This window comes from Phoenix dactylifera, chromosome 6 (assembly GCF_051530095.1).
Source record: "Phoenix dactylifera cultivar Ajwa chromosome 6, Ajwa_hap1_PhDact_Kaust_v1.1, whole genome shotgun sequence".
NCBI classification, from domain to species: Eukaryota; Viridiplantae; Streptophyta; class Magnoliopsida; order Arecales; family Arecaceae; genus Phoenix; species Phoenix dactylifera.
This window is the reverse complement of record NC_143195.1, coordinates 31,172,104-31,185,532: the sequence shown is the minus strand read 5'-3', so window position 1 is coordinate 31,185,532 and position 13,429 is coordinate 31,172,104. Positions and strand designations below refer to the sequence as shown.

Sequence of the window (13,429 nt, the reverse complement as noted above, 5' to 3'; positions counted from 1 at the left end):
CAGCAACCTACGGATAGTTATGGGTTCAAAAATAGATCTATAACGGAAAAATCATGATCCAGGTCTAGTCTACCGAAAATGTATCGGCCTAATCTTAGTCTAACCCTATCCAATATTGGCTAGGAGATCGATTTGTATGAATAGGATCAAACATGGATGTGATCATGGCACCATAGCTTAGCCAATATACAATGCATAGCATATCAGCACACTTGTACCCCTCAATTTTTTTGAATTTATTAAATTATATTTTCCACTTATTGCTTTGATGCTGGCTGAAAATTACAATCCTCTTGGAATCCAGATCCATATCTAATTTCAACCAGATGAATGCAGTGTAGGATATACGTCAACATATTCGTGCCCAATTTGCAAAATCGACGAGCCATATGGCATCTGGTCTACTCCGACCTATATCCTGGCCCAGCCCCATCCTTTCATGGACGCGGCTTGGATTAAAACCTTAGACTCCAACATCTGGTCCACGTCGGCTCGAGGGTACCCGGATCCGACCGGACCCGCTGGCACCGCACGCATCGCCTGTGGCTGTGACCTATATACGAGCCATATGAAATCCCGGTTCACCGCCGTCCGGGGCTGATGCTTTCCCCATCGATCGCCAGATATTCCCCTCGGAGTGCACGTTCCTGTCTCTTCCCTTCCGCGCGGTAGAGCGGAGCCTTGGCAAAATCCTCTCTCACCGAGCGGTATTTTCTCTTCTGCGCCCTCCAATTACTTTTCCTTCAATCTCGTCTTGATAAAGTTATGAAAACTGGGAATTCTTGATTTGTCTCTCCTTTGATCTTCGATGCATCTGAAATGTTGGATTTTCCCCCTTTTTCTAAGCTCGCTGTTTGCGTCCCCCCAATTGCAATCTTGAAAACTAGGGTTTGTAGTTTACTCCAACAAATCTGTGTCCATGTGAGACTGTTTGACAAGGCTCAGATTTTTTTTATTATTATTATTATTTTTTTTTTTTTGGGCAGGTTTGTTGTGCGCGCGGGGGGGGGGGGGGGGGGGGGGGGGTGCGGTGGGGGGAAAAGACGTGTTTATGGTCGAATTTTTATGATCTTGCTGATGCCAACACTCGGAGTACGTTGGCCTCGGCAGGATGCTGTGTGTTTGCGCGTCTGTGAATTGTAAACACACTGATGAATTCAGAGGATCACCAAGAAAACTAAATTAGTAGGTGAAATCTTTAATTTTATAAATTGTTTTCTCCGATGCGTAGATGACAATTGGAAATTGATGGGTGATAAATAGCAACAAGCGTGTCCTTCCTTTGGACATGATAAACTACGGTGCGCTAAACATGTTCATAAATTGCAGAAAGGAGATTTGAGCTATGAAATTAATTAAGGGCCTGTCTGGATTCTTCACTGCCATGCCGGCTGAATATCATGCAAAAGGAAGGAATCGGATGATGAGAGGAGCCAACAGAAGGGAGAAATCAGGAAAACCAGGCTGTCCGATCAATCTTGCTACTTCATGATTTCTGGGGCACCAAGATTTACCATCTTAAATAGGTTTGGCTATCCTCCTGGGGTTACAGGGCTAATCTGGATGTCCAATCCATTCTTTTCAGCTGAATTGCACTCGTGTGGATGTTTTAAGGGGATTTCCTAGTCGGGCATCCAAACTGCTCTTCAATCAGTCAAAGCTATGTAAAAAAGTTAACTTCAAGGGGAGGATTTTGACTTACATATGATGAGGGTTGTGAGCTTTTGCATACAAGGATATTGCAGCTCAACAATATAGTCATGGCTTGAGGGTTGCATGGATTAAATTATGAAATTCCAGTGTTTAATTAATTATGGGGGATTTAAGTTACATATGATGAGGGTCATGAGCTTTTGAGTACAATGATATTGCAGCTCAACAAGATGGTCGTGGCTTTAGGATCACATGGAGCTTTAGGATCACATGGACTGAATTCTGAAATTTCAGTGTATAAATAATTATGGCTACAAGTTAGTATATTTTCTAGCAAGAGAACCGAATAGGTTTCCTAGTTGAATTCTCTTCTTCAAGGGTGAGAAGGGAAAAGAACCTCTGTTTAGCTTTAATAAAAAAAAAAACTCTGACACTTTAGAAGATCGCAGCAAAACTGCTCAATAATTCACATTTTTTGTATCTTGATTCTCTACTTGAATCGCCTCTTTTATACAATGTATGCTATTTGAACTATCTCTTGTTCTAGTTCCCTTTATACAATCACTGAAAATGGGATATAAGTACAAAACGCCCCCTTTTCACCCCATGACTATTTTTATATGTGATGCAGTATCACTTTCCAGTATAACCTGCCTAGTTGCTTCTATTTATGATGAGGAAGTATCCTAGGCTTCTGCTGAGAGGTTTGACCTTGGTATATGATGAGTTCAACTGACTTGATGAAGAAGGGTCTGTGGCCTAAATGATACTTCCCTAATACTTACAGAGCGGTTGTGATTGCGTTTAATATACCTTAATCCAACTATAACTGATCTTAGACCTGATCGAGGAAAAATGGATTGATTGATTGTATATACGACATTTGAACCTGATCCAATACTTTGATCACACTGGTCATACATTTGCAAAACTGCAAAATTGAAAGACATGAACAATATAGATTAGTCCAGGATGAAATAATTCAAAAGGTGAGTTTTTTTTTATAAATTTTTTCCCCATAAATTGAGATTGTACATCTCAACCTAAACTAGATGCATGGTGAACTTGAACCATTTAATAATAATCTAGAGTCAGAAATAAAGCCAATCTGGGTTGGATTATGTCAAGTTCACAACTTATCCAAATTATTTGCACCTTCAGAGTTGATCTTGACCTTTCTGTCCACAATGGCCACCATTTTAGCCACCACCGCTAGATAGAAGGAAGTATATGAAACTTTAGGTTTAAAATATCAAGTAATATTCTCTCATTTTCTTCTCCATCGTAGCTCTCTATGTACTTAGAAATCCTATCAACTCTCTTAGTGAACTCCTAGAGATCTAACCTTTAAAATTAAACACCTAATATTCTTATTCTTTTTATTTCTTAAATAAGTGGCAAGCTGGCTAACCTTCATCTGTTATCTTACCTATTCAAGTTGCTGGACAACTTGCCTTGAATGTGAATATTTTATACATGATAAAGTCAGGGCATGAATTCATTTCATGAATATCTTCTTATTTTCTATGACTAAGCTTATTCATGATAACATAGGCTTCTAATTGTGGTTAACTAAGTATTCAGTGTATATATGCAGTTGCAGATGAGCCATTATGTATTTTTCTTTTAAGTTTGTAACTACTGTTTGACATTTTCATGGGAAATATACATATTTTCAATAGTAAATGTTACTTACGTGTGTTGAATTGCATACTGATAGGATCACTGGAGGGCTAAGTGCTGGGATCTAGGCAAAATGGTATGTTTTATTGGTGCAATTCTCAAAACTTTGTCCTTACTACAGTATTCGTTTATTATATATGGAGTTATTAGAATGTTAAATTTAACTTTTGAAATCCATATGTTATTTTCTATTATATTAATGATATTGTCTCATAAATGCTGCATCTTTCATTGTGATCTTTATGTTCCTAATTGTTTGTTACATGTTGTAGCACTATTGCTTTTTTAAGAATATTGGAATATGCCTTTGAGGGATCTGATTAGAAGGTTGTGTATTTATTAAATTCAGGTTTTGTGCCTTTTTTTGCTGTGGAAATATCAAATTGTTGGTATTGAAGATTTTGCTATAGGTAGATTGCTCTACTACTCGCTGTTTAGAAAACAAAATTGAAACTTGCCACGCCTTAAGTCATGAAGCAATTAATAAGGTATTATAAATTATACAAATACATGCAATAGAGTCTCATGTGCGGTACTTGCTTCATGCCTCTTCTGATTACTTTATGAGAGGCATGCCAGTAGGGAGAGGGATGATTTTATCAACATAGTCATCAACATCTCATTGTTGCCATTGTTGTCATCTTTTTGTGATGTCTGTACTTTTAGTGCTTTACATAGATATGTAATGTTACCTTGTACAAATAATCATATGATGCTGGATATTTGAACCAAATGCTAGATCTTTAATCAAGTTTTAGCAGCCCAGTCAAATGTAACAATCATATCCTTAACTACTTAACCTTGCTTTTTCACATGATTTTTCTAATGTTTTGGATCTATCATTTAAAAAGTCTCAGAAGCTTATGCTTTGCCTGTCAGTTTATCGAGGATTCTAAAGGAACCAACCTCTCTGGGTTCTCGGTTGCCTACCTTTATTTTTTACCTTTTCTTTGAATAATTAAAATAGGTAGTAGACAATAAATCTATGCCTTTCTCCATCTTTATCAAAATTTTAAATCAAGCTTCGCTGTCTCGGTATTGGATCCGTACCGGTGCCACACTAGCATAGTATCGGTATGGTATGATACAGAGTTTTTATCGCATACCGAGTGTCGGTACGCCATTCATACTGGGTACCCATACTGAACCAGTAGTACCGTAAGCCCCGTACTGCCTGGTTCAGGCTGGTACGACGTACCTTGCCTTGAATAACTTTATTGACATTCACTTGCTTACTAGTAGTTTTATTGACTTCTTCCACCATTTGTTCATAAATAAATTGACATCTTTTTCCATAATAACTAGAGTGGCAATGTTGGCACTTTGTGGTCAAGCTCAATGTCAGATCTGTTGATATGCTGGATTAACATTCTTCATAGCATTACAACCAAGGTTTTAAGTACTTGAGTGGACCAGTCTGTACCATGCATACTGTATAGGACATATAGAGAATTGGTATTCAGTATACTCCCTGTATTAACACTAGGTACTGGGGCGGCTTACTATACCAACACTCTGTACGCCCAAAATAGTCGGGTGGTGGCATGGGTAGCGAATTGGTACTTGAAACCTTGTTTACAGCATTTTCCATATGCAAAATTTTGAAAATAAGCATCTCAACAATTATCTTCATTCTCCTTGACTTTTTTGCTTTCAAATGTTGCAGTTCTTCGATGATTATTATGGTTATCATGGAAGTTCTTTTGAGCAGACGTACCGTTGTTATTCTGCATCTTTTATTGATAAGGTTTGGTGTTCTTTTCATGCTGTAACTCACATGGTGTTACTAAATTTTAAGTTTGCTATACATCTTAAGTTATATGTTCACTGAATGCTGTTTATGCTTTTAACTGCCATTTTTTTGTTGTCCAATGATTGCTTGATGTTTATAGTTGACTATCCAAAATATGTCGTATGCTAAAAACCCTTGCTAAATACTCTTTGGGTTGCAAGAATCATCATTCGTAATGGAGCTACTTATTAAGGAGAATAATTGACAGTTTACTTAGTTGCTCCCATGTATAGATTTTTTATCAAATAATTGTTTTCTGGGATATCATGACACATAAGAAGGTCAACAGATATACTATTTACACCACAGATATACTTTTTCCACCAGGGTACCATGGTCTTACGGACTTGTCTCCTTGATTGAAAATGCTAGAAAAGATATCAAATATTTTCATCATGTTCTTTTGTCAATAGACTCCGAGATTCTTGACTTTGCAGAAAAATGAAAGAAGATCCTCCTAGGTCGTGCTGGATACATTTTCTGCGCTCAAGTTTGCTCTGAGGTTATAGAAACATGACATTGGAACTAATATTGGGTGTCACGCTGTTCTGTGACCATGATCTGGAAATCCTTTCTCCCGTACTCTCCATACTTAGCATTGTCTATATGAGGAGTGGAATTGATCAATTATCTTTTTGTCCTTTTACTTAGAAAATTCTTGTATGCTTGTGGGACATTGGAGATGGTAGTTCTGTTCAACTTGATGGAAGTGATACTCAGCTCCAGTGGATCAGCTAATAATTCTAGTCCATGAGATGTGTAAATACAGAAACTAAACCGTGGATACAAAATCATCTTTCTTTGTTTTGGCTTAGAAAATATTCAAATACTTGTATTTTATTCACCATTCAACTTGTCAGAAGTGATATCATTTCAAGTGGATTTACTAGTAATTCTGGTACATGGGACATGTAACATGCAGAAACAAAGTGACTAACATGAATGTGAAGTCATCTATAATACTTGGGGAAAAAAAACAGCATGCTCATCCGGACATGCAAGATCAATTTGCTTATAAATACAAAATCTGCAGTAGGGACCTTGATCTTACTGATACCAGTCCATATGTCATTTCTTAGCATTGCAATAAATCCTGTTCAAAAAGAAACATAATAATGGATCTTCTTTGTTAACATTTGTCTATGCATGAAGAAGTTACAACATTTTAAAGGCACCAAGAACAAAGCAGTTGTTACAAACCATTGAGTTTGCTGCATGATTATTTTGGACTCATCTGGAGAAGAAGATGGCTTATTGAAGCTGGCACTTATTCTCTTTAAAGAATCAAAGGAGGAATGAAGTTCTTTTACAAAGAGATAATGGCAGTATATAGTATCCATGATCGATATCAAGACCAAGGAAGCACTAGATTTGATCTCAATGCTGATTTGATGCACTGTGAGGACTGAGGACCATTCATATTTCTTCAATTTCTACCTAAATCTGTGTTTATACAAGTAAACAATCACCTGTAAACACACGAAATATATTGGAGCAGCAACGGGGCCTTAACGACGCATGCAAAAGTGAGATCTGAAGGATGTATTAAGGAGGAGGAAAAAGGAGGAAATGAATCTGGAAATAAGAGAAAAGTGCAAAAAGAGAGAGAAGAAAAAGAGAGATGTGGTGGATTAGAGATGAGGAGCACACTGGTTGCTATGATCATTTGTGTGTTCCTGGCTGTCTTTAAAGTTAGGGCAGCCAAGGTTGGTTTAAAGGACCAAAATATCCCTGAATAGCAGCTGAGTAGCATTTGCGTTTTCCTCTATGATTAGGACCAAATATAGCCCCATTTATATGATTTACATCAGAAAGTAATGCATTAATCATATCGTCCAAAGTTCAAATTGATCTTTATCAGTTTTAAGATAGTTTTTGAATTTGTTCCTACTCTTGACCCAATGAAAGTCATAACATCATAATTATAGGGATGAAGCTAAGCATGAAACTTGACTTCGCAAATATCTTTTCATTGCACGCATAGGGCCTGTTTGGATGCCTGAACCAGCTATCCAAGGATAACTTGCCCTAGAAATGGATTTTCTTTAAATAGAGAGAGCGCCTTGTAGCAAAAATTAACGGAATGGGTACCTTGCAGATTATACAATTCTGAAAATTGAGAATACTAGATTTCTTTTGAGAAGTGATTTCCAGTATCCGGGTTGGTTCAGGATAAGCATTTTTTGACAACACACAATCGACCTGACCCAAATCCAACCTAGTCCAGGGGAAATACTACGCCACCGATGCAAAGGTTTTAGGCAACTTACTGGGATAAATTAGCTTTCTTTCTTGAAACCTTTAATTTTGGCATGGCAGAATATTCATATCATTTCTTTTGTTGCCACTTTTTGAAGCGTCAATATAAGCAAAGAAACAAAAATATATTATCTGGGACTTCAGTGAGGAGGATGCTTCTCACCATCATTCTAAAATTGGTGTTTGTATCATTTTTATCCTTGTGATAATTCTAATTTCTCTCTCTGCAGCCCCAGCTGGAAAGTGGTGATAAAAGTATGTACCTTCATTCCTCTAGATCAGTGTCAAATTTCCATCTTTCTTTTTATGCTACCTCAACTTCTGATGATCTAACATGTTTTCTGTTATCTCAGTTATCATGCCTCCCTCTGCTCTTGATCGACTTGGTAACTTGACCTTTTGTCCTCTTTTCCCTTAGACCTTGTGTCAAATTAAATGTTCATTTATTTGATTGTTTGTGTCATTCCCTTTTTATTTATTTATTATTTTTCTTTACTTTGCAGCATCCTTGCACATTGATTATCCAATGTTGTTTGAACTCTACAATGCTGCCGCAGAACGAGTTTCACATTGTGGAGTTCTAGAGTTTGTTGCAGAGGAGGGCATGATCTACATGCCATACTGGGTTGGCATCACTCAGAGAATTTTTAATTAAATTTGTTTTAATCTAATTTATCTACAAATGGAACTAAAAGGAACCTTCTGCTTCTTTTGATTTTTCTTCCTTTGTCTTTAGATGATGCAAAATCTTCTTTTACAAGAGGGAGATACTGTGCGTGTCAAAAATGCCACCCTCCCTAAGGGTACATATGTCAAACTGCAGCCTCACACAAAAGACTTTCTAGATATATCAAACCCCAAGGCGATGTTAGTAATTTGCTTATGTACCATTACTATTATATCAGCATGCTTCTGTATCATATTTGTTGTCGATGCTTTTGGATATAAAATGGAATGTCATTTTTTCTAGTAACTTATTAGCATGGTGAGGTATTAACATTTTCTTTTCGTACTGCAGCTTGGAGACAACTTTAAGAAGCTTCTCCTGTTTAACTACAGGTGACAGTATCATGGTAGCTTACAACAATAGAAAGTACTACATAGATATTGTGGAAACAAAACCTGCTTCTGCCATTAGTATTATTGAGACAGACTGTGAGGTGGATTTTGCACCTCCACTTGATTATAAAGAACCTGAACAACGGCGACAACCTTCAACTACTCCCAGTGAAGCTCCAGATCAAGGTTTCCATTCTGGGTGACCCCTATAGTTTCTATTTTTTTTCTTGGATTTTCTTTCCACTATCCTTTTGGTTTTCAAATTTATACACCTGCAAAATTAATATGGCTTATCCATGCAAAATATAGGTCCCTCTTCTTCCTAGAAATGTTTCTAAGATCTGGTAGTTCCATCATCCATTGCTTGCTCTGATATTTTCGTAAATGTAATTAGATACACTTTACCTGTGTTGGATTTTCCTAGTGCTGTTTTCAGTTAGAAGATATGGTGTGGTGTCACGATTCTAGAGGCCAAAGATCTCAAGGGAAGAGCTAAAATGTATTGGCACCATGGTATGTTGTATTAGACTGTACTACCTGGTACGGCGTGTACCATATTGTGGCTGTAGGGTATTGAGACTCGATATGCTCGCCCCTATCAAGTGTCGGTACCAAGATATGTGCCATACCAACATGGGTGTATTGATTGGATGCTAGTATAGGGTTTGATACCAGGTCTGCGAACCTTGATTGGGACAAACTTGCTTTTATTTTTTATTCGCCAAAATATAGGTCTAGGCCTGAAAGTTTTCTGCAAAGTTAAGCTCGTGCTCTACTTGAGCTGGCCTGTAGACTAGATGACCATGATCCGAACTAAGCTCGAGCAAGTTGATCCAAGTCTAGGCTCGAGCTTGACATGGTGGAGGGCATTAATGGTGGTCTCGGTAGAGCATGATAAGCTCGATCCAACATTGTGGAGGCTGCGGCACTTGCAATTGGAGGTGGCAAGGCGGGATCCAATATGGGGTTAGTTATCGTGTTAGATCGGTGGGGGCATGATCTGTACTAAGCTCGAGCTGGTTGATCTAAGTCTAGACTCGAGCTTGACATGGTGGAGGGCATTGATTGTGGTCTTGGCACAGCATATGAGCTCGATCCAACATTGTCGAGCCTGTGACTTGCAATTGGAGGTGGCAAGATGGGAGGCAACATGGGGGTGGTTATCGTGTTAGATCGGTGGTCAATCTTGTCATGGATGAGACCGAGGAGAAGACTCTCCATGCGTGGTCAAGGATGGGCTCGGTGACCTTGGCTAGACGAAGTCAAGGTGGTTGAGGGTAGCCTTGCAAAAGGAAACAAGGTTGGAGTGCTTCCAGTCAAGGGTGGGATTGAAGAGGCGGCCAACACAAAAATGAAGCTGTGGATGGATTGGGCTTAGGATTAGGATTTGAGATCAAAGTGGAATGAAGCCATGAGAGTGGGAGAGGGAGAGAGAGGGATCTCTGACCCCTTCATCCAGATGAAATGGTAGGGCAAGGGAAGAGGGCTTAGTGGAGGTTGAGGCAGCTAGGGAGAAGAGGCGGGAGGGTAGGGTAAGGGTTGGGGGGCTAAGATAGAGCAAGAGGAAAGGAACGAGAGGGAGACGCGCACGCACACACACTAAGAGAGAGAGGCTGAAAGAAGGGGAATGGGATGGGAGAGAGGCTGCAGCATGGGGGTGGGAGTGTGGGGTTAATGGGTTAGGGTTAGATTGAATTAGGGTTTGGAGTGGGCCAGTGGTCGGGCTCTGAGTTGGGCCTAATTTTTAGAGGCTCTAAAACTCAACCTGAATCCAAAGAACTACTCTCTTGAGCTAGGCCCGAAGCCCGATATAAAGCTGGCCTGGCCCAGCAGACCATAGGCTAGCTTGAGCCCATTTCCAGCACTAATTTGCGGATAGGGAAATTCTTTTACATGCATTTATCTGAACATATCTCTTAAATAACTACTTGTAACAACTTAAGTGTGGATGTCAAGCTGGTTTTTATTGAGTGGGTCCAGTGATACCAAGCATGCTGTTATTGGAACCCAATAATGTTATTTGTGGTTGTGGGTAAAGGTTTGTGCTAATTTTAACATTCACTTGTCATGCTACAGTTGAAAAATTAGTTCATTTGTATTGCTGGGATTATTTAATTCACTTTACATACTTGAACTACCCACTTTTTTGTAGTTGAAGATTCAATTTTTTTTTTTTGTATGCACATATTTTTTTCGCAGCTTTGATATTTGCTTATACTAAGGCACCACTATTTGGATCCCTTATGTTGCCCGAAGTGTTCCTTGTCCATCTTTGAAGTCAGTCTGAGAAAGGAAATTTTGGTTCCTCTTGTGTGTACTTGATTAGTTGGTTGTCCATGTTTCAAGGCATCTGCTGATTTAGCAAAATAAGAGAGAACTTGTGTTCTATCAAAATTTGATGTGATTTGTGTTACTGTCTTGAAAGTTTCAGATCAAGAGGCTGAAGCTGATGCTGAACCAAAATTCAACCCCTTTACTGGCATTGGAAGACGGTTGGATGGAAAGCCTTCAGAGTACCAAGAGCCAGCCATCTCTTCTTCACTAGTGAATCATCAGATAGAATCACCAAAAAATGCAAAACAGCACTCAGCAACATCTACTTCATCCAGTAGTTCTGCCCGTCAATCTGTGGGAAAGCTTATCTTTGGTTCAAATGCAAATAATGCTCCCAAGGAAACACCCAAGGTGCGCTTCAGCTAATCTAACATCATCTCTCCACCACCCACCCCAACACCACCCCTCCCCTACCCCCCCCCCCCCCCCCCCCCCCCTTTTTTCTATCTCTATCTTTCTTCTTTGAGTGTAAATTGATTATGTGGGGAAGTGAAGGAATTTGGCCAGTTTCTCTTCCAGTAGATCTCTCCTTTTCCCTGGCCAACTCATACAGTCTACTTACTCGAAATTTGATATGCATGCTGATTCTAATGTGCATAGTTGTGCCGGTAGTAGTTAACTTTTCTAAGTGCAAATAATTTGTAATACTAAGCACTGTTCTGCAGCTTCATTTTATAAGCGTTGTTGATTGAATTGTTTCTAGAGAATTAACTATTCATTTTTATGTTACTAGAGCTTGGTCATCAAATATATTTTATTAATTCTTGCAAGAAAGGAAAGTTGAAGAGGAGGAAGATGGTCAAGCAATGTTCTATAACAAAGAGTAGTAGTAAGAATAATTCCTTTGGCCTCATGCCTCCTTTTGCTCATCAAGTGTTAATTAACCAACTCATCCCCAAAGCTTTTAGCTGTTAGGGAAGGGGTCATTGATGTATATCAGGCCTCAACATCCCCTTGACATGCTTCCCGAATCATGCACGTGAAGGCACGGGAAGGCGTAAATGAGTTGTAAATGACTTGAATGAGTCAAGAATGACTCAATGGGGAACGAGAAGGAAAGATTCAAGATAACAAATGGTGATACAAAGAAAAAAAAGGCCTGAATAAGAACCTATGACATTTGGATCTCATACTATTTTAACTTACGATTACACATTAAAAGGTTGAGGTGTTAGGAAAGGATCAACAACATAAATCAGGCCTAGAAACTAGACATTGTTATCAATCAATTATATACCTATTGCAGTGTATTCAGGCTTTGTCACCTTACGTTATATTCACCTGTTATGTTAACACAAAATACGGGAACTGAGGTAAATATCACAAACAACTCATGCCTATGAAACCAATCAGTTTTTATCCACATTTTTTATTACATGATTAGAATTCCTGAATGAAACTCCACCATAAATTAATATATGCTGATTTGTGTTGCAGGTTGCTACAGAAGAAACAAAGGCTGAGCCGCCCAAGAAAGAAGAGCCCAGGTTCCAGGCATTTACCGGGAAGAGTTACTCATTGAAGGGCTAATTAATCGCTCTTTTCATGGATCAAAAGTACTTATTTTCACGCACGTGATCTGTTTGTTTCTTTTGTGTGTATCAAGGCATTCTCTGATAAGAATATATTTTCACATAGAAACCTTCCAAATCCCTTGGAGTGTGAACTTATTTATCTACAGGTAGTCTGTAAGTGATGCAATTGCACAAACACATTCCAGTCTAAATCAGTTATCTAGTATTGTGAATCCCTGATATTTTAGTCAGTGGTGATCTGAATTTTACAGTCTCAGATCTTTTACTTTGTTGGTTAAGCGAATATGACTTAAGGGAAGCAACGCAATTCTCACAGAGGAGAGGCTTTTGGGGTGTCATGCATCATTAAGCTATTGTAACCTTAAAACATGCGGTAAGTCTACTCGTTCTCAGAAACTTGGAATCTGAAATGCTGAATCTTGTTGAATGGTTCCCGAATTTTCACTAACGATAGCATCATTGTTAAGCTATTTAGGGATATTATGAATTATTCCCAAATTATTGTGAAGGTGAAATATTGACCGCTTATGAAAGATTTAATAAATTGCTAACTTATTAACCAATGATGTCGCATTAGTTTTACAATTTTTTTGTTCTTCGGTAGAAGGGAGGTCAAGCCTCAAATCTTGTTAATCTCCAATAAAGATACCATCAGATGGTGTTAGCAGCAACGAGTTGAGAAAGATGAGATGGTAATTGGTTTAATCGTTAGATCCATTGAAACCGCTAGCTCCTTGCCCAGCCAGCTAGTCTTGTGACTGGTTTCCTTCTCTCAAAATGTGGATTGCTTGGAAACTAGAGAGGGATGTTCTTGACGTCCCGCAGCAAGGTTCGGTTTCCATGACCTCCCAATGGAGGTCCATTAATCCATGAAATGGTAGATCGATAGAAAATCCCCTTCATTAATAATACTTGCAGGGTGAAATATTTGGATAGCTGTCAAGCCTTCCCACGCTGCTCATCTTGCGGAACAGAACAAGTAGGCAAATGAGTAGAAGAAGCCCACAGTAATATGCCATCATGGTCTGTAACAAGAAATCCAGTTCCTTCTCAATGCGCAAACATAATACCCAACTGCTGCTTCTTTCATATAGATGTGATGTGGATGAGCATT

General features: G+C 38.7%; 1 protein-coding gene across 2 annotated transcripts; it reads left to right on the top strand.

The window, feature by feature from the left end:
* The first annotated feature begins 486 nt into the window (after nucleotides 1-486).
* On the top strand, nucleotides 487-12,529 carry LOC103716905 (ubiquitin fusion degradation protein 1 B-like). Of its 2 annotated transcripts, none has more exons than XM_017845154.4 (10): nucleotides 487-707; nucleotides 3,374-3,412; nucleotides 5,003-5,083; nucleotides 7,618-7,642; nucleotides 7,741-7,773; nucleotides 7,891-8,012; nucleotides 8,124-8,254; nucleotides 8,406-8,632; nucleotides 10,878-11,131; nucleotides 12,218-12,529. In XM_017845154.4, the coding sequence occupies exons 2-10, from the start codon at nucleotides 3,410-3,412 to the stop codon at nucleotides 12,308-12,310; spliced, it is 969 nt and encodes a 322-aa protein (XP_017700643.1). In that variant the 5' UTR covers nucleotides 487-707; nucleotides 3,374-3,409; the 3' UTR covers nucleotides 12,311-12,529. The 2 variants fall into 2 exon arrangements, with proteins under 2 accessions (XP_017700643.1, XP_008803325.1); XM_008805103.4 differs by having other exon boundaries at nucleotides 577-707; nucleotides 10,872-11,131.
* The last annotated feature ends 900 nt before the right edge of the window (nucleotides 12,530-13,429 follow it).

Excerpts from the sequence above, each read along its gene's own strand:
- LOC103716905 (XM_008805103.4), top strand. Across the intron at positions 7,774-7,890 it reads CTCTGCTCTTGATCGACTTG|CATCCTTGCACATTGATTAT; the intron begins GTAACTTGACCT and ends TTTACTTTGCAG. Across the intron at positions 8,255-8,405 it reads ATATCAAACCCCAAGGCGAT|CTTGGAGACAACTTTAAGAA; the intron begins GTTAGTAATTTG and ends TTCGTACTGCAG.